The sequence below is a fragment of the Aspergillus brunneoviolaceus genome, assembly GCF_003184695.1.
Source record: "Aspergillus brunneoviolaceus CBS 621.78 unplaced genomic scaffold BO95scaffold_30, whole genome shotgun sequence".
NCBI lineage: Eukaryota > Fungi > Ascomycota > Eurotiomycetes > Eurotiales > Aspergillaceae > Aspergillus > Aspergillus brunneoviolaceus.
Genome location: NW_020290760.1, coordinates 224701 through 246855, shown reverse-complemented (window position 1 = coordinate 246855; position 22155 = coordinate 224701). Strand labels below are relative to the sequence as shown.

Sequence of the window (22155 nt, the reverse complement as noted above, 5' to 3'; positions counted from 1 at the left end):
CCATTGATGCGAGCGAGAAGCCGCATGAGGGATTCTGCAAGCAAGACCGTTGATGCGAGCAGGGAATCATGTAAGGACTCCTGCAAGCGAGGCTGTTCCTACGAGGAACTGCAAAAAACCGTGAGAATTCCTGGGAGTCCTGGAGGTAAGGCTGTTCCTGCGAGGAACTGTGAAGAACCGCGTAAGAATCCCTGCGAGCAAGGCTGTTCCTACGAGCGAGGAACTGTGAGGAACCACAGGAGGATTTCTGGGAGTAAGGCTGTCCCAGCAGGGGACTTTCAGAGATCCTGTGAGGATTCCTGAGAGTAAGACTGTTCCTGCGAGGGACTGTCAGAAACTGTGCGAGGATTCTGCGATCAAGGCTGTTCCTGCGAGCGAGGAACTGTGAGGAAGCGGATGAGGATTCCGACCTCCAGCTGCAAGCAAGCCTGTTCTTAAGTTGTAGAGCCAGGCCTCGCGGGAAAAGAAGCGGTAGATAGCGGCAGAAACAAAAAGCAGCTTATACAATTTCTGCTCGACAGCCAATCAGCGGGCTTTAAAGTCTTAGTACTACGGTAGGCAGGCTACTGTAGCCCAGGATCAGCACATACCTGCTTCGCCACCATCTGGCTATTCGAAATTTGATACTTACACAGACTGTGCAAACAATCGCGACATAAAATTCAGATATCCTGGGGGCAGAGCCCCCGGATCTCCCTCTGTCTCACAATTCCTAATTGATGCAAAGAATCTAAGTGGAATGGCAGATACCCTCCCGAACAGAAGGGTCTACTGAAAAGGTCACAAAAGATCCGCCATCACCCTTGTCAAGGCCTCATCCTCTGCCGCCAACTCGCCGCCCAACCCCTCCGCCAACACGGCCACGCCCTCGCCACCCGCTTGCACCCTCGGGTCAAAGTACAGCCCACCCGCCATCTCAAAGAAAGTCGTCAGATCCTCGCACCCGTTATCCCCGGCGGGCGCAGGATCCGTCGACGTTGCGGCCAACGACCACAGTCCATTCGACGAGCTCTGCATGGGTTGAGAGGGCGGTTGCGTTCGCGTCAGGCCTCCTGTCGCTGTTCGCGAGGGGTGGATGGTGTACCCTTGTGCATATTGCCCTGGAATCTCTCTGCGGGTGTCTGCGGACTGGTGGGGCTTCGCCTCCTTCCCCAGGTTCAAGCGGATAACCTTCAAGCTGCGAATGATCTTCTGCAGGCGACGTGAGGTGCGGGCTCTCGTCGACGAGCGCCGGACCATCTCGACCGCTTTGTAGAATTCCGGACGACACACCTGGGAGAACCGCGCGGGGCCGTGCAGCACCGCTAAAAACAGCGCGGCCAGGGCCGAGATGAGGAAGTAGTTGAACGGCTCCGGGCGCTGGTAGTAGATCTCCGACACACGACTAAAATAGTCCAGCATGTGGACGGTGCTCTTGGCCGTCTCGACGGCGATGGAGGCGCCCGCGACGCTGTCTTCGATGCTCTCGCCGCTCAGCAGGTACTGGCGGTAGACGAGGATGCGCAGCTGATTGGCCTGCAGCGCCAGCAGGACCTGAAGGGTCATCATGCTGTCCGCGTGGGTCGGCGAGTCGCCGCGCGCCGTGGAGCGGTGGGCCGGGTCGAAGCGCAGCTCCGGTGGGATGGACTGGATCCATTGCTGCACCTGGAAATCGAGGTAGGCGCAGTAATCGGTGGTGGCGGCGCGGGGCCGCGTACGCCAGCCCATAACTAACCCCCAGATCTTGGAGCTCAGACGCGCGTAGGAGATCATGCACGTCAGGTACGGGGTGGTCGTGCCGGGCTCGGGCAGGTTGGTGTCCATGTCGGCGTCCTGGATGGCGAAGGGGAGCCCCGTGCCGAACGACCACTTGCGGTCCAGCACGTAGATGCACCAGAACAGGCGGCTGGCCCAAGTGCGGTGCAGCTCCCCGGGAAAAACACCGCCGGTCTTTTGCCAGGTCTCCTGGCAGTGTAGGCCTAGTTGCATGGAGCCGCGCACGGCGAGTCCGATTGTGCGCCAGGCGATGACTTCGTCGTCGCGGTAGGAGTGGAAGATTGACTGCCCCAATGCCCAGCATCAGCATACCCTGCCCTAGCCCTCTCGAGGGAAATCAAGTAACTCACGAGTAAAGCCAAAATCAACAACTCCTTCATATCGACCTCCGGCACCTTCATGCGCATCCCGAACTGATCCTCCACGCGATCGGCCAACAGCGCCGCGCGCTCACTCCTCCCATGCGACTCCGCCAACAGCGCCGTGGCCAGAAGAATCTTCAACACCTCCGCGTCGCGCGCAAAGAACCAATCATCCTCCGCAGCGCCTCCTGCCCCCAAAGCTGGCGACTTCGACAGCCCATCGTCGCGATAGTAATCCACCACATATGCGCGAACGCTATCCAGATCCACGCACGGGTAGATCAGCCCCACCGTATGCTCGTAGACCGTCACCAGCCGTAACGCCTCCGTCAACCCCAGACACCGTAGCGGATCGCCCTCGCCATCAGCAACGGGGATGGGACTCGGCGCGGCGGTGGATTCTAGATCCTCACCCTCATCTTCATCTTCATCCTCATCCTCATCCTCGACCTCAACCTCGCCCCCATGCGGCCGCTTTCTGTCTGCAATCCCAAACTCCGCACTCGTCGGACCGACATACGTCGGCGATTTAGGCCGGTTCATGATCCGATGAAGGCCCGCGCTGGCCGAGGTGGAGGAGATGGTCGAGACGGCGGTTGGGATGTGATTGGCGGGGGTTGTCACGGCAGGACCACCACCAGCACCACTACTAGCAGCAGCTCCCCCAGTCCCCTGCCCCTCCAACACCCTCATCCTCCCCACCAAAGCCCGCATCTCTCGCTGCAGCGCCTCAATCTGTGCATCCACCGTGCGCAACCTCGTCGACAGGATCCTACCCGAGTCAGTATCAGCAACCCACAACCACCACGCGAACCAAACAATCAACACACCGATCCGTGATACCATCCTCCTCCCTAGGTCTCGGCGTATTCGGCAACGAAGTATACGCCCCCGTCCCAGACCCAATAACATGCATCGAATGAGCCGCATGCAAGGATGGCGCCGCATGCACGGCGTGCACGCTGGGCGTATAGACGCAGCGCACCTGGTCGCGCGTGCAGCGCGAGCAGACGGTCTCGCCGCTGCATTTGAGTTTGCGGCGTTTACACTCGTTGCTATCCTTTAATTAGCCATAGTCTGGTATGGTTTGATTTGTGGGGAACTGGAAGAGGTGAGGGGTGGGAGGTGGCTGTGATGGCATAGTAAAGAAGAGTGGAAGAGTGTATTCAGTTTGGGGGTGTGTGTGTGTGTGTGTGTGTGTGTGTGTGTGTGCGCGCGTTAGGGGCAAGGCAAGCAAGTATGCGTATGTGTTGTGCAGTAAAGTACATGCTACCCTTGGTCAACAGGAAAAAAGAACGAGAAAATCAAAATCGAAGAAGACAAAGAAGAAACCCACCAAGCAACCGACGTATATTTAGCCCGCTTCTTACTCCGAGGGGGTTCCGGGGACTGTTGGCTGTGGTCTTTCCTTTCTCCCACCCCTCCTCCTGCTCCTCCTCCTTCTCCTCCTCCTCGGTCTAGTTCTCGCTTAGCATGCTGGTGCTGCGGGTGCTGCTGGTGCTGCTCGGTATCCATCGGATGGCTCAATCTCTTTCCAATAGTATCTATTTCGCTATGACGCTGTAGCGTTGATCTCACAAAACTCAAAACGAAGATGCCGAATTCCGAGTAGTATGCAGCAGGGTCTTGCATGCAATCTAGATGAGAAGTGTTAGGGTGTGGAAGAAATGTTCGGAAAGCGATTCGAGGCGCGGGCGACGGGACCGCGGAATGGAAATTTTGCCTGCCCGCTTTCATTCCGAGCAAATCCGAGGCAGGCGGGAGAGCTTGCTTCATTCGCATTCTTTTCTCAATGCCGCAAACAAACGAGGATCAATTTAAGTTGCTCACAAAAATCGAGGCTCTAGGCAGCAATCTTATCTCCGCCCTGCTTTGATCGAAACTACTAACTACGTACTAGGAAACCTCTTGGAAACGTGCCAGTAAACCAACTTAATTAGATACACAAATACACAAATGCAATATATATACAGTTCGTATCATAATTCATGCACACCCCACCCTAAATGTGAGCCTTGCGGCAACATTCCTTATCCACAATGCGCGACGAGACATTGCGATCCGAGGGCACGTCCAGTGAGGGGTTGGCTGTGAAAAAATCCGCAGGGCGGATCATCAGCTGGAAAATCTCGACCGGCCTGTCATTCGTTAGTATCCACAATCCCCCAACATGTTTAGATCAAACTTACATCACGGGCCAGTCCTCAACGCGTGGGTTGTGGGTAATGCCAAACGTGCTCCAGACAACCACATCGGTGTCCTTGACCGAGTCGCCCCGCTTGACCGCGTCGGAAACACCCTCAATCTCCTCCTGACTCTGCAGGGTGTACCGGCCTCCAGCGTACAGCTCTCCATCTCGGTACTTGGTGATCCAGACGTGGTGCTGCGCGAATTGCGCCCGCCGAGCCTGGATCGAGTTCGGGTCCGCCAACAGCCGCTGCGTCGCCAGAGGGATGAACTTGTAGCCCACCGGCTTCTGGCTGATGGGGTTGATCTTGTGAGGGTTGACCATCTTAATCGTGCGGTTCAGGTCCGGAGCTGCGTCCAGCCAGCCCGCCCGCTCCACCGTCTCGTTGGTGACTTTGTAGTAGTTACCCATGGGGTTGGTGGCCTCGTTCATGGGCACCGGGTGTGACTCCTCGACCTGCACCGAGTTGTTGTTTCCGTCAATGGCCGGGTCGATGCGGACACAGAAAATGTGCTGGTGATTCTGCGCCAACACGCCGCCGCTGACCACGTTGCCGTAGTCGCTCGTCTTGCCAGCATCGATGTTCACCACATTCAGGATACCCGTCGCGCGAGATTCGACGGTGATGCCGCCGGACTGGTCGAACTTGTAGGCGAAAATGTACTCGTAGTTGGCCAGTGTGATAATAAACTGCACCACCAGCTCGCGGTGACGGGTGACCACAGCGCGACCCGTGCGCCAGTTGGAGTGCTTCCAGCCGATGCCGTTGTCCTGCTCGTGCAAGCAAATGGCATTGGGCAGCTTCTGCGCCTTACCATCCGCACCAGTCATGACCGCATCAAAGTACTTGATCACACCCAGACAGTCGCAGCCAATGGAAAGGTTGTTGGCCATGTTGCCACCACCACCGTCGCCAAAGTCGAAGGCCTGTTTGCGGTGGAAGGGAGGTCTGGGATCGGCATACGGCACAGTCTATCGCAGTCAGCATGTGGAAAATCTTCAGCATCCAGCCAATCGACTCACCATCTCACTGATACTCAGACGGTGCATGACACTGCGACCATCGTACCAGACATCGTGGATGGTGGCACCCTCGCGAGGGTTAAAGGCGACGCGGAACCGCCACTTCTGCCACTCGACCAATGACTCGTTGGTGATCTTGAAAGAAGGACCCTCCGGCTGCACCACATTCAACGGCTTGAGGTCCTTGCGCATGCCGCCAGGGACCAGCTCTGGCACGTAGTCGGAATCCTTGCAGTGGCCGATGATGTCACGCTTGAAAGTCTGTTGGGTGAGGCCGTCGCCCTTGCCACCAGTGGCCGGACGATCGACCCGGATGATCTCCTGGGTCAGCGCATCCATCACCGGGATCAACGGCAGTGGGTAGGAGTAAAAATTGGCATCGGGGTTATTCGTGCTCTTGTTGGTCGCAAAGCACAACCCCTGGAAGTAGCGGCGCGGCTCATCGGTGTAGTCCAATCCACCATAGGGCCAGGGCTCGATTGTCACCTCGAAGCCAGCAGGCAGATCGAAGTCCTCGAGGGCTTTCTGGAAGAGAGGGGAGGCAAAACAACGCTCGACAAGGGTATCAAATTCGCTCCTGGCAACAAAAGGCGGTTAGCATGGCCCACCAGCAGGACAACCGCCAAGAGTCTTACAGAGTCAACGAGGCATGGTGCTTCTTGCCCACAATCTTGTGCTTGATCCGCTGACGCGCGCCCACGTCCACGACGGACTCGTTGAAGGAAGGAATGTGATCGGAACCAATGACATCGTACTGACACAAGGCCAGACGAGCCGGACGAGGAGAGGTCGGGCTCAAGCGACCGGAGTGTTCGAGGGCGAGGAACTCCAGGAGTTCAGTTTTGGGGGGTTCCGATAAGTAGATCTCCCGGAAATCAATGACTGTGTTGGGGTGCTGGGCAAGAATGACATCGCGGGCGATGTTGGTCTCCTCCTCGGAGAGGATGGCCAACGGATGGGGAGTAAAGACCATGATGTGAGTTATGTGTGATGAAGAAGACGGAAGAGAGTGAGTGTGAGAAGAGGAAGCGAAAGGGAAGCTCGAGACAGCAGAGAATGCGGGGAAGCTGGAGGGATTTATGAATTGTAGGAGTACTTCTTGTCGGCGCATCTCCTTCCCAGTTCGGAACCCGCTGTGAGACCTTCAGTGCAGTTGAAATGCAGTACTAGGTACTCCACTTGCACTGCACTGCATCGGAACCTCGGAAATGGCGGAATGACAGCCAATAGTCCGCGGAACCGCACCGTGCTATACTGACTGGTCCGATGTCGCCTGGCAAAGGCGATAAGCGAACAACCGCAGACGATAAGATATGCAATGCACCGCGCAACTTTGTCCCCTTCCGGTCAAGTGGCAAGTGGCGCGCGGTGCGATAAGTTCTTACCCCCCTCCCTTGCTGATTATCCCCTCGAAATTGGTCAATTCGTCGGACAAATTGATTGATTAGTGTGCGGTAGGTATCAAATTAGATTATCGTAAGATGTACACATGTGCAGTGCTGAGGTATCAGTTCATATTTACATTCGTCAAAGCCGTGAGAAACCCCATCCCAGAAATGTCCCAACGCCGTTGCCTCCCTGATAAGACTCTCCCCACCATTCAAAACTTGCGTGTCGTGCTTGGCTTCACCCACAGTGGCCTCTCGCACTGATGGGTATTGCGCCAGTGCTGGATCTTCTCCAGGTCCCATCCCGAGGACAGCCGGGTGTTGGCGTCCCCCAACAACTTCTTCGCCCCCAGTCGCACAGTCCGCACGAAGACGCAGTGTCCGGTCGAGTCATACGTGAAGCTGAGACAATCCGGGTGATCGTGGCACGCAGCCCGACACGCATCGAAGGAGGCATGGCCGGGGGACTCGGGAGGCTCCTGCCAGCCACCCCAATCCCCGTTATCCCAGTCGAGACGTTCATCGAAGGTGCCCAGTTTCAGGTACTCGAGCAAGTCGGCATACAGGAGAGGTCCCTTTCAGGCAGAGATTAGCCAAGATCTCAATCGGAGAGGAGGCGCATACGTACACTGCGATCGCGTTGATTTTCAAAGTGCATCAACCCAGCCATGTCCGAAATCAGGGTCTTGTGCATGCTGATGACGGGCTGGCACCAGTGCACATCATCGAACGGAATGCCATGCAACGGATGGGGGTTGAACATGGGCCAGAATCCCGAGAGCTCGACACCCTTCTCGTGCAGAGCCCAGCCGAGGATCGAATCCCCACAACAGTCCGCCTTGACCAGATCTTCATATTGCTCGCTGAGGGGCGGCTGTGTATACTCTCCGTGTGTTCCAGTCTCTCGTGCCACCAATTTCTTCACCGCCGCCGTGGAAACCACGAAGCCGGATCCGCCGTAGGCGAAGTAGGAGATTTCGTCGTGGTCCAGTGGTCGGCCTGGGGACGGGGATCCCATATACAACGGAACGGAGGGGTTGAATTGATCGAGCAGACGGAACATGTTGTCCCAGACGACATAGGTGTCGGATTCGATGAAGACAAACCAGTCGGCGGTCGGGTTGATCTCATGCGCCCGCTCCACCATGGGCAGGAACTTGAACCGGTCGAGTCGCCACCCCTGGGGACCAGCCACCGACTTCAGTCTTCCATTCTGCAGTGTATCGTACGCCTCAAAGTCGGACACGTTCGCTCGGAAGGACTCGGGTAACGTGGCCAACACGTCGTGCACATGGTGGCCTTGCAGCTCCGACTCCCGGTCGGAAACCACAATCAGGTTGGAAATACACCGCGTGACGGTCGACAAATGAGCGTTAACGCGGTCCTGCGGCTCCGAAGCGCCAATCTTCAGGACGATCTGAATGCGCGGGAGCAGATAGGTCGGGAACGAATCGCAGATATGGTCGTCGTCGACTTTGTAATTCTGTGTGCGCGAGAAGCGTGTCGTAGTCTCCCAATCCCAGTATCCAGGCTCTTTGTGATGACGATCCAGGCGATAGAGCGATCTCGGGTCGAAGGGACCGTTTCCCAGCTCGACTTTGAAAATGGAGGCGCCAATGACGAAGAGTAGGATCAGCGCGAGGAGGTTGGCGGGTTTGCGGGCAAACATTGTCGGGTAAGGGCGCCGTCGGTGGCCGGTTTCTCGCCCCATGGCGAGATTTGTGTTTATGTTCCGGGACGAGCGCGGGGAAGAGGTGCTGATTAGATTTTAGGACTCGCTAATAATGCTCGAAGATGTCAGGAAGACATGGCAGTGCAAGAAGTCAAGGCAGCCCAGGGTGAATGCGACGATCGAGTGGAGACGGGCTGCGGCGCTGAAAAATGACGACAGTCGGAAAAGAAAGGCGGGCCAGTCCCAAAGCGAACGGAAAGTGATAGGCGGGCAGGCAAGCGATGGGCAGGCGATGGGCAGGCGATGGGCAGGCGATGGGAGAGAGTTTATGTTCTCTCTCCAACGCGGCCCAGAGGCGTTGATAGTGGAGAGGGGGAGGACCCTGGGTCAGTCTGGTCCCAGCCGGTAATGAAGGTTAATATCAAGTTATCAACAAAGAGATCCACCCGGGCTGAAGTCCGGCAAACCGTGTGGCAAACCAGAGTTGCTGAACTGCTGCCATTTCCACGCTATATTTAGTCGACTTATGGATATCGGGGATAGTTTCGTGCTTGCTTGTGTCTGGTGATGACCAGGCGCCCCCCAGATATGAGATGGTTGAATGTATGGCGGGAAGCTAGATGATGGTGCGTTGGTGTGAGTGGATGGTGGCTGATGATGATGATGGAAGACAACAGCCGGTGGAAGACGGCAGAAACCCACCGCCAGGTCAAGGTCGATCGGTGCAGAGCCAAGCATATACATTGATTGGCTGGCTAGCATCCACCGGTAGAGCCACTTTTCTGTTGGCGGCCAATCTCTAGCGGTCTGCAATCTGAAGGTGAGATTGCGACAATCGCAAATGACGAATCCCTGGCTTGTCGTCGCTTCCATGGTCCATGGTTCAACCCCAGTCAAGGGGCTTTTCGGTTGGCAACTTGGAGATTTGCACCATCCCTTAGTGCATCGTCATTGTTATCTTCTGCTTAGAACTGATCCTATCCATGATGGCAATTTTCGGTTCCTCCCCAGACAATCCCCCAACTACCACCGTTCTCCCTGAAAGGCGCTTTCAACATTCACAACTGAACAAACCATCATGCGGAAAGGGGGTCATGGCAAGCAAATTGAGGTGATAAGATTACAGGGAAGGCTGACGCGATCTGGATCCGCATCGAACAATCCCTGCCTGCCAGGTGCCTGCTGTCACTTCCAATTCTGGGCCTCCTTTCCGAACGAGCGAGCCTAATTAATTTATTCTTAGATCACTCCCTGCAACCTTCGTTTCCCTCCAGTTCCACCTGTCTCTCCCTACAACGGGAAAACCCCTCCCAATCCCCCTTCCCATCGACCTCCCGCGTTGCAGAAAGGTGGAGAATGAAACAGTCTCTGTCTGAAGCAATGAGCATCGCACTGAGATAAGGGAAAAAGAAAGTGGGACACAAGTTAGTGATCTGACATGCACAGTACTTGTACCTAAGTAGAAGGATATATCGACAGTCCCCGCCGGAGGCAAGAAGAAAAAACCCTCACGGGTCTCAATTACCCCTTTTTCGTCCCAGAATGCCCGTCTATGCCCGGAGCATCTAGCTCATTGCTGCATCCAATCCGCAACCGCTCTGATACAGTACTATTCCTTTTGTGACTAGAAGTAATCTCTACGCAATTCAGGGTCTCCTCGAAATAACTCTGGCGTGGCGCAACCCAGAAGACAGTGTCGTGGTTTGGAAGCCATCGCCCTTCAGACCTCTTGTCAGTAACTAAGGTTGTTGAACTAGAAGTGAAAGATGTACCGTACATACCTTCTGTCCATGATGTTCTCGAATGCCCTGTCCGATGGGTTTGATCAATTAGATCGTGGAAATCGGTGGTGCGCCAGGTGAAATTGCGCGAGCCATACAAAGCCATTGGACGGTCGCATTTCAACTGCTAGCGCATAAGAGCCTCCGCCTAAACCCGACCAGACGCTCGTAAGCACTAAAGGTAGGAAGTGCGCAGGAAGTCCGCGCTATCTGCACCGACAGTCGGAGTAGTACCCAAGTTGGGTCCGCGGGAAGAAACATTCGACCAAGTCAGCGCACGCTGGCCACGTTGTAGCAAACACTGACAACCACCCAAAGGCACCGGTCGGATGCGTAGTAAGAGATTTTGGTAGGCTCTCGAGGCCTCACTGGCTTTCCGGCGGTGGCCGGAAGTTGAGTGTTGTTGCGCGACTAGGCAAAAAACCGCACCGCACTAGAGAGCAGCACACCGCGATCCCGCCATCAATCCTTTTCCAGTAAGCGCCTGGTCGGACAAACGTTGGACTGACTCCGCAAAGCAGGAGAACAAACGCCGAGAATCCGCGCACTCCTCCGACACCTCGACGAGCGAAAGTCAGTGACCGAGGGACGACTCGGTTCCCGTGTATCCTTAGATCGCAAGCTCGTCAAGGTAAACATCCTGTTGTTCTTATCTCCAAGGTACCGGTAATATCGCAGAGGAGGAGATATGAAAGCTTGGAACTTTGGAATTCTGCGAAGTCAACGACGGAGACGCTTAAAAGTCGTCAATTGCTGACAGCTAGGGGCAGAATTGGCCCCCAACATGCCAGACATCAATTGAAACCACCCACCTTCCGGTGCTATGTTGCTCAAGGAGTATGGTCGTGAGTTGCTGTGAAAAGAAATTCCACATCCTGAGTTGGGGGATAGCGAGCCGCTAGATCTGCTTTGGCTTCGGATTCATCTCGCGACCAGACACTCGAAACCGAGAGGAAAAATATGCTGTGGTCAAGATAGTAGCTAAGAGAGCTAGCTGTTAGCGGGACTGGTTGGATTGCCACTTCCATTGGAGAGCCAGGTGAGCGCAAGAAATCGATCATACGTCGCTAGGCAATCGGTCGGCGTGGCTATTTTAGCGGCTGCAGCGCAGAACTGGAGTTCAGTTCTGGAGGGGTTGTAGAATCTGGAGGGTTCGTAGAATGAAGTCGGTGCTTTAGCTCTATACGGTCTTCGAATAGCTTCAGCTGTCCGTCTCATCGACGGTGGCTTGATTGTCATTGCGGATAGAATTCTTGCTCCTGACGCTGCTGAACGGCGTTCCAGAGATCCCGAGCCATCGTGTCTGCTGGCCGGTAAATGAAACAGAAGCCTTCCAGCAGGACCAATGCGGCATCCCAGTTGTACACGGCCAGTTGGCCGGCGGTGATGGAGAGGTAGGTCTTGAACCATGCGGATGTTTGGTGGCCCATTGAGGCGAGGCCTCCCACAAACAGAATCCAAAATAGGAGATCCGGCGCCGTTCTCTGCAGGAGGTGGAGTGTCGTGTACAGACTGTGTTGTAGCTCTTCAGACACGAATTTCATGCATGGCAACCCTTGAAAGGTCCAAAGTCGCAGAGCGAGGTAGATCCGCATCGCAATGCGCAGCGTATCCTGAAAGTCCGACGGGGTGAGAACGTAGGTCGTGGCGAGAAGCTCATATGCAGTCAGGAGGGCGAAGTTGTTCTCCGATGATTTTGACAAGGATGACTGCGCGTAGTTGTAGTGCACCATCAATTGTCGAAAGTGTTGGAGAAGGAGCCTGAGGCTGGGGTCCAGTCCCGCAGACCAGGGCGAGGCGAAGAAACGGTTACCAAAGTACGAGTGGTCTCGAAGATCCTCCTCGGACTTGACAGCGAAGACCTCTTGAAGAACTCTCTGCTTCCATTCTTCGGACATGGGGAACGCTGGTTCCGAGCTGGTGAGAAGTCCATACACATGTACCGCACTGAAGTCGGGTAGAGTCAGCAATACGGTCAGGTTCCACAACAGGAAGCCTTACGAATAAAAAAGCGAGACCATCGCATGGTCCAGGCCCTCAATACCACCAAGTAGATCGACCAGTCTCTTGAGCCCTTGAACATGAGCGTCTGCAGCCTGTTGGTTTCCGTCGGCCGCCTAGATAACTAAGAATCAGTAGCGTTCCGGATAAGGGTCATCAAGACTGACCTCAACACATATTAATGGGGCCACGACAAACGCGGTCGTCTCCAGAGCAGCAGTTTCCGACTCGTTCAAAATCTGGCGCACAAACTCATATGCCTTGACGCGAAAGAGAAGGGCGTGCTGGGTGGACTGCTGGGCGGCTACCGAGACGCCGCCTGCAATCGTTTCAGACGCGGACTTGTGGATGGCACTGGTGGTGAGAAGGATGAACAGGAATGCGGGCTGATTCATGGCCTGTTGCCACCACCAGAGACATAACTCCTCTGAGCCAAAGGGAAAACATGTGCGTGCACAAGAAGTGGAGACTTGCGGTAGTTAGGAAACCTCCATTCCATTTAGTGTGGGAGCAGGAGACATACAATGGTAGAAGTACGGTTGCAGACTGTCGCGCAAGGAGACCGGGAGCGACAAAATGGCATCCAGACTCCTTCCTTGCAGGGTTGGTTTCAGAAAGGTATCGTAAGGTAGACGAAGAGAGAGCAGAGCCTTGTCATCCGAGGCGGGAGTGGAAGAGTCGCTCAAGTCGGAGGTGGCGGGCGATATCGGTGGGCCTGACTGGAAGCGCGGCAGGGTGACTGTCAACTTCTGCATGGATTCCTCGGATGGGGACTGAGAATCTTCGTTTTTGATGAAGACGGGTTGCTCCTGACCCTGGGGAAGAAGTTGCGGTTTGTCTACATGATCCACTAAGAGGAAGGGTGGCGGTTGTTGCTGATGGGGATAGAGAGGCAGATAGTAGGGAGGAGGTGGCCTTTGGCCGATGGTCTGCTGAGGCTGAGTAGCCGGAGTCGCAGAGGATGAAGCAGGTGGAGGGGATAGATGGCTCCCATCCATGATTTGTTGGTAAGGGAGGCTGTGAACAAAGTCCATCAGTCCGTCAGTCCGTCAGTCCGTCAATCAATCCCTTCAAGCATCTAAGAAGGCCTGCCATCGTTCGTTGCTTTCTTTTTTCCTTTGCTTATCTTGCACCACGTGACTACCCACCATACCGTACCATACCAGATCGAGGCAGATTGGGGCGGGGTTCGTTGTAGGTTAACTAGAGTTGCGCGTGCAGTGCAGTCAGTCAGTCAGTCAGTCAGTCAGCCAGTAAGTAACGTTACGGAGTGTTCGGACTGGAGTTGGAATCGTCCGGCCCGTTCCTCACCTTCACCCGCCAACTGTGCCCGGCGCCCGCAGTGACAGTGCTCAGTTCCACTTCCCTTTTCCCTTCCCTTTCCCTTTCCCTTTCCCTTTCCCTCTCCCTCTCCCTCTCCCTCTCCCCTCTTTTTCCTTCTCCCTTCCCTCTCTCTTCTACCCTCTTCCATTCATCACCCCATGCATGGTCCGTGGGTAAACTAGCGTTCATCGCTAACAGCCGATGATATTCATTTCCAAGACCTAGCCTATCTGATAACTTACATCATGGACGTGCGGAATCCGATCTCCATCTCCTCGGCTACCGCCATGCCCACGTGGGGAATCGCGGTTTGGGAGTGGCAGCTCACTATCGATCCCCGCAACGCGCGCAACCTCCACCCTCAGAATCCGACCCCTTGGTGAATTCCCTCGCCAACAGCCGCCTGGTGAAGGGCTCTGAGGGACTCTGGTGGACGTGCTATAAAAAGCTACCATTTGCGCCCGTATCGACGGCGCGGCCATGTCTATCAGCATTTATGAAGGACTCAGCGACATGATCTCCCTTCTGTTTACCCTCTTGACCTCCTCGGTCGCCGCGCGCGACACTTTCTATCCACCACTCAATCACACCACCTTCATAACCAATACCTCGCTGGGAACCTATGGGGGTATCTACTCCGCGCCCGCCGATCAGGCCAGTCCGCCGTCTGCTGAGGAGGTCTACAATTATTGCTCAATGCCTCACCCCCACGCCGATACCTACACTTTACCACCTCCCATCGCCAATGGGTCCGTGTCTGGTCGCTTGGTCTACCTCGAATACTTGCAGCGACACCAACGCCGGACTCCCTACAATATTCTTCCGGGCGGCGAGGTCGGTGGCTCCACCTTGATACTTCTAGGTGCAGTAGTTGACTGACTCGGTGTAGAACCAAGCATACAACTGCAACAACGTGCAGCCCTTCCTCTACCTTGCGCCGACGTCTGGAAACCCCTCTCCACTCCCCGTATACGCGCGGTCATACTCCGATCCGACGAACCCGTTCTTGGACAGCTACGTCAATGGATCCTGCCAATATCCACAACTCACGGTCGGAGGCTTCTTGGACGGTTACCAACACGGTCGCGATCTTCGGGAAGTGTACCTGGAGCGATTGCAGCTCATCCCGTCGGCCCCAAACGAGGATAATGGCAGAAAGGTGTGGCTCCGCAGCAGTAGCTCCGCCCTGACGCAGGAATCTGCGGGCGGGGTGCTGAGAGGGATATGGCCGGATTACCATGGGTCCTTGCCGCTGCACCAGCAGGCATCCAGCATCGACACTGTCGACCAGGGGTTTTCTTGTTCCGCGCGGAGCGATCTGCTGTCCGCCATTGAGTCGACCCCCGTTTGGGAAGAGCATCTGTCGGTCACGGCGTCGCTTCGCACCAAGCTAGCCGACATGTTCGATGCCAACACTTCGAGCTGGACCTCCACCTTCGATCACTTTGCCGACAACTTCCAAGGCCGACTGTGCAACGGCTACCAACTACCATGTAGCCTTCAGGATGAGTCCCAATGCGTGACCCAACAGCAGGCGGACGAGGTTTTTCGGGCCGGTGACTGGGAGTGGAACTACTGGTGGAGACATAATGCCAACGCCACGCGGTACATTCAGCTTGTCGAGGGGCTGTTCATTGGCGAGATTGTGCAGCACCTGGAAGCGGTGGCCCAGGGCAGCTCGGCTCTGGTCTACAGCCACAATTTCGTGCATGACGGGGACTTGGGGCCGGTGCTGGGTGCTTTGGGGATCCGAGCGCTGCGCTGGCCGGGGATGGGATCGAACATCGCCATTGAGATCTGGTACGTTAGAGCATGATTCACAAACTAGCTTAGCTTGGATACCCGGGGCTGCAGCGAATGCTAACCATTAGAATAGGGAGACGGCCAACTCGGAGCATTACGCCCGCGTCTTGTACAGTGGGCGGGCTATCGAGACCATCCACGGCACGCTGGACTGGATCCCGTTGGCCTCTTTGATTGAAATTTTGAGGCCGTTCATCCCTGACGACATCATCACCTTGTGCGAGGCAGTTTGACCGGCCATCTGATGTTCTTTATTCGCAGTTCTAGACGTCAGGAATGGTAGCGAGTGTATAGTCGAACAACGAAATTTACATGGTTTCATCTTCATTGTTCGTCATTTGTTTGACAGGAGACTTTCCCGGTTTGCTCTACGCGAGATCCTGTCCACTACTGACTCAAAGCCTCACTTGAGATGACTTGGTCCATCAACTTGCTATCATGTGGTCCGAGAATCGGCAATTCCTATACTGACAGGTCATTCCTGCAAATCAAACTACATGTACTGGACATACCCAAAGGATGTTCAGATCAAGAACCCTATTATTTCACCGACAAGACTCTTCAATTGTATAACCAGGGTCTCATTATTATTACCATCCATAACCCCAGGGATAACTCAAGACCATCATAAATATCATCAACATCAGGAAGTAGGTCATCACCACCCAAGTCAAACGCAATCAAACCCAGCCCTCCTCACCCACCCACCAACCGCGCACAACCCCGCCTCAACTGCGCCCAATGCTCCACATGCAACGACCCATACAGAAAATACCCGCGGTCCTCGCGATCCTTACTCATCAGGATCCAGTCATGGACACTCAGCCCTATAAACCCCCAGAGATCGATCAAGCCGACAGCCATGCTCGCGTAATACGGCCTGGTCCGGGCCCGCCGCCGAAGCAGAGACTGTACCACGGTAGCTGGGAAGACGACGAGACGAGAGTGTTCGGGTGGTTCGGGTGCCGCAGGGCCGGCCCGAAGGGCCGCCACGGTCCCATGGCTGTGTGAGCTTGACGGCAGAGCTCCAGGCACTCCGGGGTGCGGACTGTTCTGACGGCGTCGCAGACGCAGGATGCTAGCATCAGGAGTCGATCGTCTTCATCATCCTCCTCCTCGTCGTCATCGCTATCGTCAAGCATGATGGGCTTGTTTGGCCGCGTCGGCAGAGGGATCGAGACTAGCCATGAGGTATTTTGGAGTTGCACGGGTTGGTCGAGGTGTCTGCGGAAGTTGTAGACGAATGCGATCGCTGCCGGGTGCAGGTGGGGGTATGCTTGCAGAGCGGCCTGGGTATTTTGAATAAAACCATCGTGTCAGAAGTTGCTCGCTCTGTGGAGGGAAGGGGGCAGCTTCGCACCTGAGCTATGATGGCCATGACGAGGTCGTGTCGCGTCACCGCGAGCCCCTGCTGGGCTGCACGATCGTGGAGGCGATCGACCGCCGCACCGGGGATGTGCATCGTGCGACGCGCACGAGGCTTGTATGCAAAGGTGGCGCGGACCCGCCAGTGCCAGAGGGCAAAGATGATATTGCCCAGCCATCCAGAGGCCCAGTGCTGGGTTGTCGACTCGTGCAGCCGGCTCCCGAGCGGTTCATTCGCGTAGAGCGCACTGCTCGTCTCCTCGAGTGGCTTGAATACGATCTTGTTCGGTCGCGGTTCTTCCACGATTGGTTCGATGGTCTCGCCCCGCAGGATTGCGGTGTAGGCGGAGAGGATGCATATACCACGCCTAGACCGGCACGAGGACTCATCTTCAGCAGCGGGGGGGATGACAGGAGTCCAAAAGTGTGCAGATCATATGGCAACGGTCAAGATGTGTAACACCACACTCTCCGCAATGAAGCTGACATGTGCAACAGCCCATTGGCTTGTGATAGACCAATTCTTAATCTGTGCATTGCACATACTGGAATATATACAATGGGGGTCTTCTTGCATCAAACCCGTCAAGCACAAGCCGCAAACCCCTCCTCAAAAAAACCCAAACCTCCTGTGGCAACGTCCGATATGCACCCAACCCACCGCCAACAACCAACTTCCTCAAACCAGCCTTCACATACCCCGGCACCTCCCAAACGTCCTCCGTCAACATCCCAACCGGCATCCCCACTCCCCAGATCCTCCGACAGTAGAACGCCAACCCAAACGGCTTCCCCGCCTGCAGAAACCCCTCGATCTGCGCGTCGACCGCCTCGATCGTCTCCGCCGCGCTCAGCGTGCGGGTTCCATGCCGCTCCGTCAGCGCGGCTGCGATCTCGTCACCGGTAGGCCGGAGCTCCGAGAGCGTGAGCGTGCGGTTTTTCAGCTGGTCGAGCGGTGCCCTGATCGGCTTGAGATAACAACTACCGTACTGACCCACCTTCCTTTTGCCAAGAACTATTTCATACTTAAAGAAGCTGTCCAAAGTCTGCTTTGGAGTACGTACCCCACGAGCGATATGCTCACCGATGCACCATCAACTCAAACGAACCAGGTCTTCTTTCAACTTGCTCGATACTCATATATGATCTGTCTCAGCCTTTCTCCATTCTAGTCATTCAAGGTATTTGTACTCTCTTTATCCGAAGGGATCCTTTAGCCTGATATATCCTTTACTTTCCCCGCTTCTAAATGTATCCGGTCATATGACCTACAGACCACCTAAATCGGTGAATACCTAGTGTCATAATGGGTTATCTCGTTATATTTTACTTAACCAAACTGGCTCATAGAGTAATCGGATCAATCTATCACTGTATCCATCCTAGGTAGCCCACTGGGTTGTATATTACTCTTTCCTACTTCAAGCCAAGGTTATCATTTTTGACGGGTTGCGAGCCTGTAAGTGCGCAGTTCGATGGTTGTTATCAGAACAACGGATGCGATTGGACCGGCCCAGTAAGAGCAAACATAAGTAGAATCGCCCCTCCCACTTCCCCGCTTATCAATAGTATCATCCATCATCATGATTATTTACGTGACAGAACGAGAACACAGGCAGAAAAAAAAAGTAGCGACTGCACACATTCCCCGCCAAAGATTAAATGAGGAGAATAATAAGGCTTCCATGGACTCTTAGTAGGCTTTGACCAAAACCCATCGCCTACTCTAGTTAGTGTCTTGAGTACCTTTGCCTTTAATCTTTCCACAGATATCAATTCGATTATCAGTCCAACCTCATCACAATTAATGTTCACCTGCACCTCCCACGCGTCTTTTCACATCCACCTTGATCTTGCCCTTTTCCCAGAATCAGCATCGTGCAGTAGTTCTCTTGAGAAGAAAAAGCAAATAAGACACATCAGGACACTTGGCTTGGCTTAGTAGGAGGAGCTGAATTAAAGTTCGACGGACTTACGACACAGCCCTTCTCCTCCAATTTGATACCCTGATTTCCAGGATCAAGGCTGTATTTCCAGCAGCGGCATGGACATTCCGCCGTGATCCGGCGATATCATTGAAGTAATTGGTACTTTGAGCAAACATTCCAGGCAGACATGTATTCAGTCGCCTGGCCTGGAACCCTGGCTAGCGGCTGGTGGCTTGGAGAGTACAATCAAGAGGAAAGCACAGCTGGTATCAGCGCACCTTTAAAGCCGGAAAATCATCCGTAAAAATTCCCTCGCAAGCACAAAGCGCAGCTTTGCCCGCTCTGTTGCGTCCACAGTAGCTCTAATAAGAGAAAAGGCGCCTCGCGCTGAGTAAAGCATATCCGCGACAAACGGAAAAGATGCATGACAAAACAAACCAGATACCACGACCCTCAAGCCCAGTACCAGGCCCTGCTCTCCCCATCACTCCGCCTTCTTCGCCATTCAAGTCCAAGACCGTCCGTGATAACGGCTTACAAACGCCTCAACAGAGTCGTGCTTCGCGAGTTCGGCGCGATCTCGAGCCCAGAACTCCTCCAACAAGTCCTCACACGCCACCAGACCGACGCCACACCGGAGAACAAGAGGCACGCCGCGCTACCTTTTCAGCAATCGAAACCTTGAAGAAGTGCCTACCTGTTCACCGAAAAGAATGCGCTGCCGTAGCAGAATCGACCAAAACCGCCTGCAAGATCACCTTACCCGCCAGGAATATCTCCCAATTTGATGAAATCCTTGCCCGGATATCAGATAATCTCAAGGGTGGTCTCTCGGAACAGACCTTGAATGACTTGGTAACCCTAGCTCTCTGCCATATTCATAAGGGGAGGCCCCGCTCTACCCTGGACAAGGTATCACGTCTGCTTTTTACAGCGCCCAGCATTGATACACCGAGCTGGTTGGTGGCCAAGGTCATTCAGAGCATTGTCCCCGAGCTTCGCGCCACGTGTCTTTCAAATGGCCACTCGCCGTATGATACCACAAGCATGGTCGGAGGTCGGAACGTGCACATCACACGCGAGATCTTGAAGCGAGTCACTGAACCGGACATCTTTCGGGACGATTTCCAGCTCCGCGCATACCTGGAGGTACTCGGGGAGAGCATGTTCTGTGGCTTGCACAGAGAGGAAGAGGCGCCGGGCCGCGTCGCGGAGTGGTTTTCGGAAATCCGAGTCATTTGCCCCTCCATTGAGTCGAACCCGGCAGTCCATCCCGCAAAGGACTTTCGAGCGGACATCGCGGCCATCAAAAGACTAGAGCACAGGCGGTGCGACTTGACAGGTAACATCAAACATCATCTGCCCCACTGCACATACAGAACTCCTATCACTAACCCGTTTCGGCCCAGGCTATGAAATCTCTCCATTTATACATGAGCCTCCTGGGAAGTCGAAAGGGATTCAGAATATAAAGAACGCGTTGAAGCCAAAATCAGGGCCCGCGAAGGGCCATGTCTACGCATATGAAGTCGAGGGGAATGCTGGCTTGGTTAAGATAGGTTACAGCAAGAACACGGTCCAAGTAAGGCTCGATCAGCACGCCTTGGTCTGCAATCGACTGCCGAAGAAACTCTTTCCTCTTTCCGAGAGCCCCGACAGAGAAGTCGACCATCCTTTGCTCGTCGAGGCATTATGCCATGCCGAGCTGAGCAGATTTCAGACCAAGGTAGACTGTGAGGCATGCTTGCGCAAGCATGAAGAATGGTTTAATGTCTCGCCCGAGTCTGCGATTGTCACCCTTCAGAAGTGGTCAGGTTGGATGGATCGAACCAAGTCTAAATCGAACTGGAGACAAGCCTTGGAAAAGGAGTTGAATCTCAGGGACACTGAGGGATTATTAATGGAGATATATGATAATATCTGATCGGACCATTGCGGATATCTCATTATATGTCTTGTGATAACCTCCATGGCGATGATGAGATTCAAGCATCTGAGAGACAGCCGGGCCACCGTCATCTTGCTTGTTTAGTCTTGGAGGTCTCGTATAAATCAAGCAAAGACTGTTTCTGTATTACACATGCCTTCGGTGGAGTAGAAAGAAAGAAACTTTGTCTGCAGGTTCGTCCCATAAACTGACGCATGCTACGTGACACCTTGTGCCAGGGCTGAAGCTTATCAAGATCTATGACATGCCAGGTCATCTCTGCACATCCTGTTGAACAATGCAGGAGTCTGAGTATCGCCTCAGGCAAACTCCAAAAAAGCTCGTTAGGCCATTCGTGCGCTGGTCGATGTGATCTCAAGGGACTACAGTGGCCTCAGAACCACGAGAAAGGTCTTGCAAGAGCACAAGCCGACACAGAACTTGTCATCCGGCAATCAGACCCCTCACAACCCCATAGTTTCTCCATCCCGTGCGGAGGCCATTAGAATCAAGACTGCCATCAGCAGACACGAGTGATGAAGCTAATACAAGCACTCAAGGTCAAGCTGGCACCGCTGGAAGCGATTTTCGAAAGCGAAACAATGGACAGGTCCGTGTTGCCGCTGTGTATGAAATTATTATGTATCGACATCTGCTAATGCCAAGTAGTCCCGCGCGACACTCCGTTTCGCGTTCTCTCTTTCCGAAGGCTGGGACGAGAAAGATTGGTCATCCATGTCCTGCCTGACACAGATCTCAAAATCCACGAGGAAGTATGGGGGGATGGATATGTTTATATCTATGAGGTCGAGGAAAATGACGGCTACGTCAAAATTGGCTACACCACGAAAGCTGTGACCGCCAGGTCAGGGGAGTTTACTCTCGTCGTCACGACTCAGAGAAACTGATCCGGAGTCCCGAGTCGATCGAGATTCTGTGTCACGCGGGTCTTAAGTTGAAGAGGATGAGGGTTGACTGCGAGGCATACCATCCGCATCAGGAATGGTTTCATGACACCCCTCACAAGGCAATTGATGTTATCGAGAAATGGTCACTCTGGATTGAAAGCAGCCAACATGGAGGGATGCGGTGAGAGTATTAGTACAGGAGAGCTCTGGTATCGAGCAATGTCTGGAACCACTGCTTCGCATTTGACAAGTATTGTCATGCAGCTGGTGGAACCACCAGGGTCCGCATTCGATCATATCATCTATCGAATTTGGTAACAACGGGCCCGAAATCTTGCACTGACTTCGATTCCATGCACGAGAGAAATGTAGTGAAGAGTAATAACGTTGGAACGTGCCTAGAAGGATTTTCCTGGAATAAATTCGTCAATTTGCAGCCAAGAGGCCTGAACCAGCGAGAACATACACTGTTATTCCTACTTTCCGCTCTGGACTAAGAAGCAACTTGGTCCTATCTCCAGTGCGAGTGGCGTTTTGTATGAAAGGGAGTCCCTACGACTTCGTCGAGCGTTAACAGAGTAAGCCCTTGGTAAAAGAGGGTACTTGCGAGATAAAAGTAAGCATGGGCCGAATACTCGCAGGGGAGTGAGTCAGGTTGGAAAGCAAACCGTGGCTTGCTGACAACTGTTTTTCATGAAGAGGTGTCGCCTCCCCACCAACGAGGAGAAGAC

General features: G+C 54.3%; 7 protein-coding genes across 7 annotated transcripts; 3 read left to right on the top strand and 4 right to left on the bottom strand.

Annotated features, from left to right (window-relative positions):
* Positions 1 to 663: 663 nt before the first annotated feature.
* On the bottom strand, positions 664 to 3632 carry BO95DRAFT_412649 (transcription factor domain-containing protein; the record flags this gene model as incomplete). The annotated part of the gene is made up of 4 exons (XM_025584252.1): positions 664 to 2040; positions 2106 to 2889; positions 2948 to 3172; positions 3454 to 3632. The coding sequence occupies 4 exons, from the start codon at positions 3630 to 3632 to the stop codon at positions 781 to 783; spliced, it is 2448 nt and encodes an 815-aa protein (XP_025442740.1). The 3' UTR covers positions 664 to 780.
* A 405-nt stretch (positions 3633 to 4037) lies between these two features.
* Positions 4038 to 6433, bottom strand: BO95DRAFT_514067 (putative copper amine oxidase). Its single transcript, XM_025591651.1, has 4 exons — positions 5964 to 6433; positions 5329 to 5905; positions 4307 to 5277; positions 4038 to 4255 (listed from the first exon to the last, which is right to left on the bottom strand). The coding sequence occupies exons 1-4, from the start codon at positions 6299 to 6301 to the stop codon at positions 4120 to 4122; spliced, it is 2022 nt and encodes a 673-aa protein (XP_025442739.1). The 5' UTR covers positions 6302 to 6433; the 3' UTR covers positions 4038 to 4119.
* A 495-nt stretch (positions 6434 to 6928) lies between these two features.
* Positions 6929 to 8427, bottom strand: BO95DRAFT_362108 (family 31 glycosyltransferase; the record flags this gene model as incomplete). The annotated part of the gene is made up of 2 exons (XM_025582563.1): positions 6929 to 7291; positions 7345 to 8427. The coding sequence occupies 2 exons, from the start codon at positions 8425 to 8427 to the stop codon at positions 6929 to 6931; spliced, it is 1446 nt and encodes a 481-aa protein (XP_025442738.1).
* A 2977-nt stretch (positions 8428 to 11404) lies between these two features.
* Positions 11405 to 13168, bottom strand: BO95DRAFT_463270 (uncharacterized protein; the record flags this gene model as incomplete). The annotated part of the gene is made up of 4 exons (XM_025588977.1): positions 11405 to 12116; positions 12171 to 12286; positions 12338 to 12639; positions 12694 to 13168. 4 exons carry the CDS (start codon positions 13166 to 13168, stop codon positions 11405 to 11407), a joined length of 1605 nt encoding a protein of 534 aa, XP_025442737.1.
* A 660-nt stretch (positions 13169 to 13828) lies between these two features.
* BO95DRAFT_120097 (histidine phosphatase family protein) lies at positions 13829 to 15661 on the top strand. Its single transcript, XM_025580436.1, has 3 exons — positions 13829 to 14327; positions 14383 to 15293; positions 15370 to 15661. Exons 1-3 carry the CDS (start codon positions 13974 to 13976, stop codon positions 15527 to 15529), a joined length of 1425 nt encoding a protein of 474 aa, XP_025442736.1. The 5' UTR covers positions 13829 to 13973; the 3' UTR covers positions 15530 to 15661.
* Positions 15662 to 17269: 1608 nt separating this feature from the next.
* On the top strand, positions 17270 to 17829 carry BO95DRAFT_442332 (uncharacterized protein). Its single transcript, XM_025586396.1, has one exon. The coding sequence runs from the start codon at positions 17308 to 17310 to the stop codon at positions 17566 to 17568; it is 261 nt and encodes an 86-aa protein (XP_025442735.1). The 5' UTR covers positions 17270 to 17307; the 3' UTR covers positions 17569 to 17829.
* Positions 17830 to 19009: 1180 nt separating this feature from the next.
* BO95DRAFT_431470 (GIY-YIG nuclease family protein) lies at positions 19010 to 20513 on the top strand (the record flags this gene model as incomplete). Its single annotated transcript, XM_025585009.1, has 2 exons — positions 19010 to 19931; positions 19999 to 20513. The coding sequence occupies 2 exons, from the start codon at positions 19010 to 19012 to the stop codon at positions 20511 to 20513; spliced, it is 1437 nt and encodes a 478-aa protein (XP_025442734.1).
* Between the last annotated feature and the right edge of the window lie 1642 nt (positions 20514 to 22155).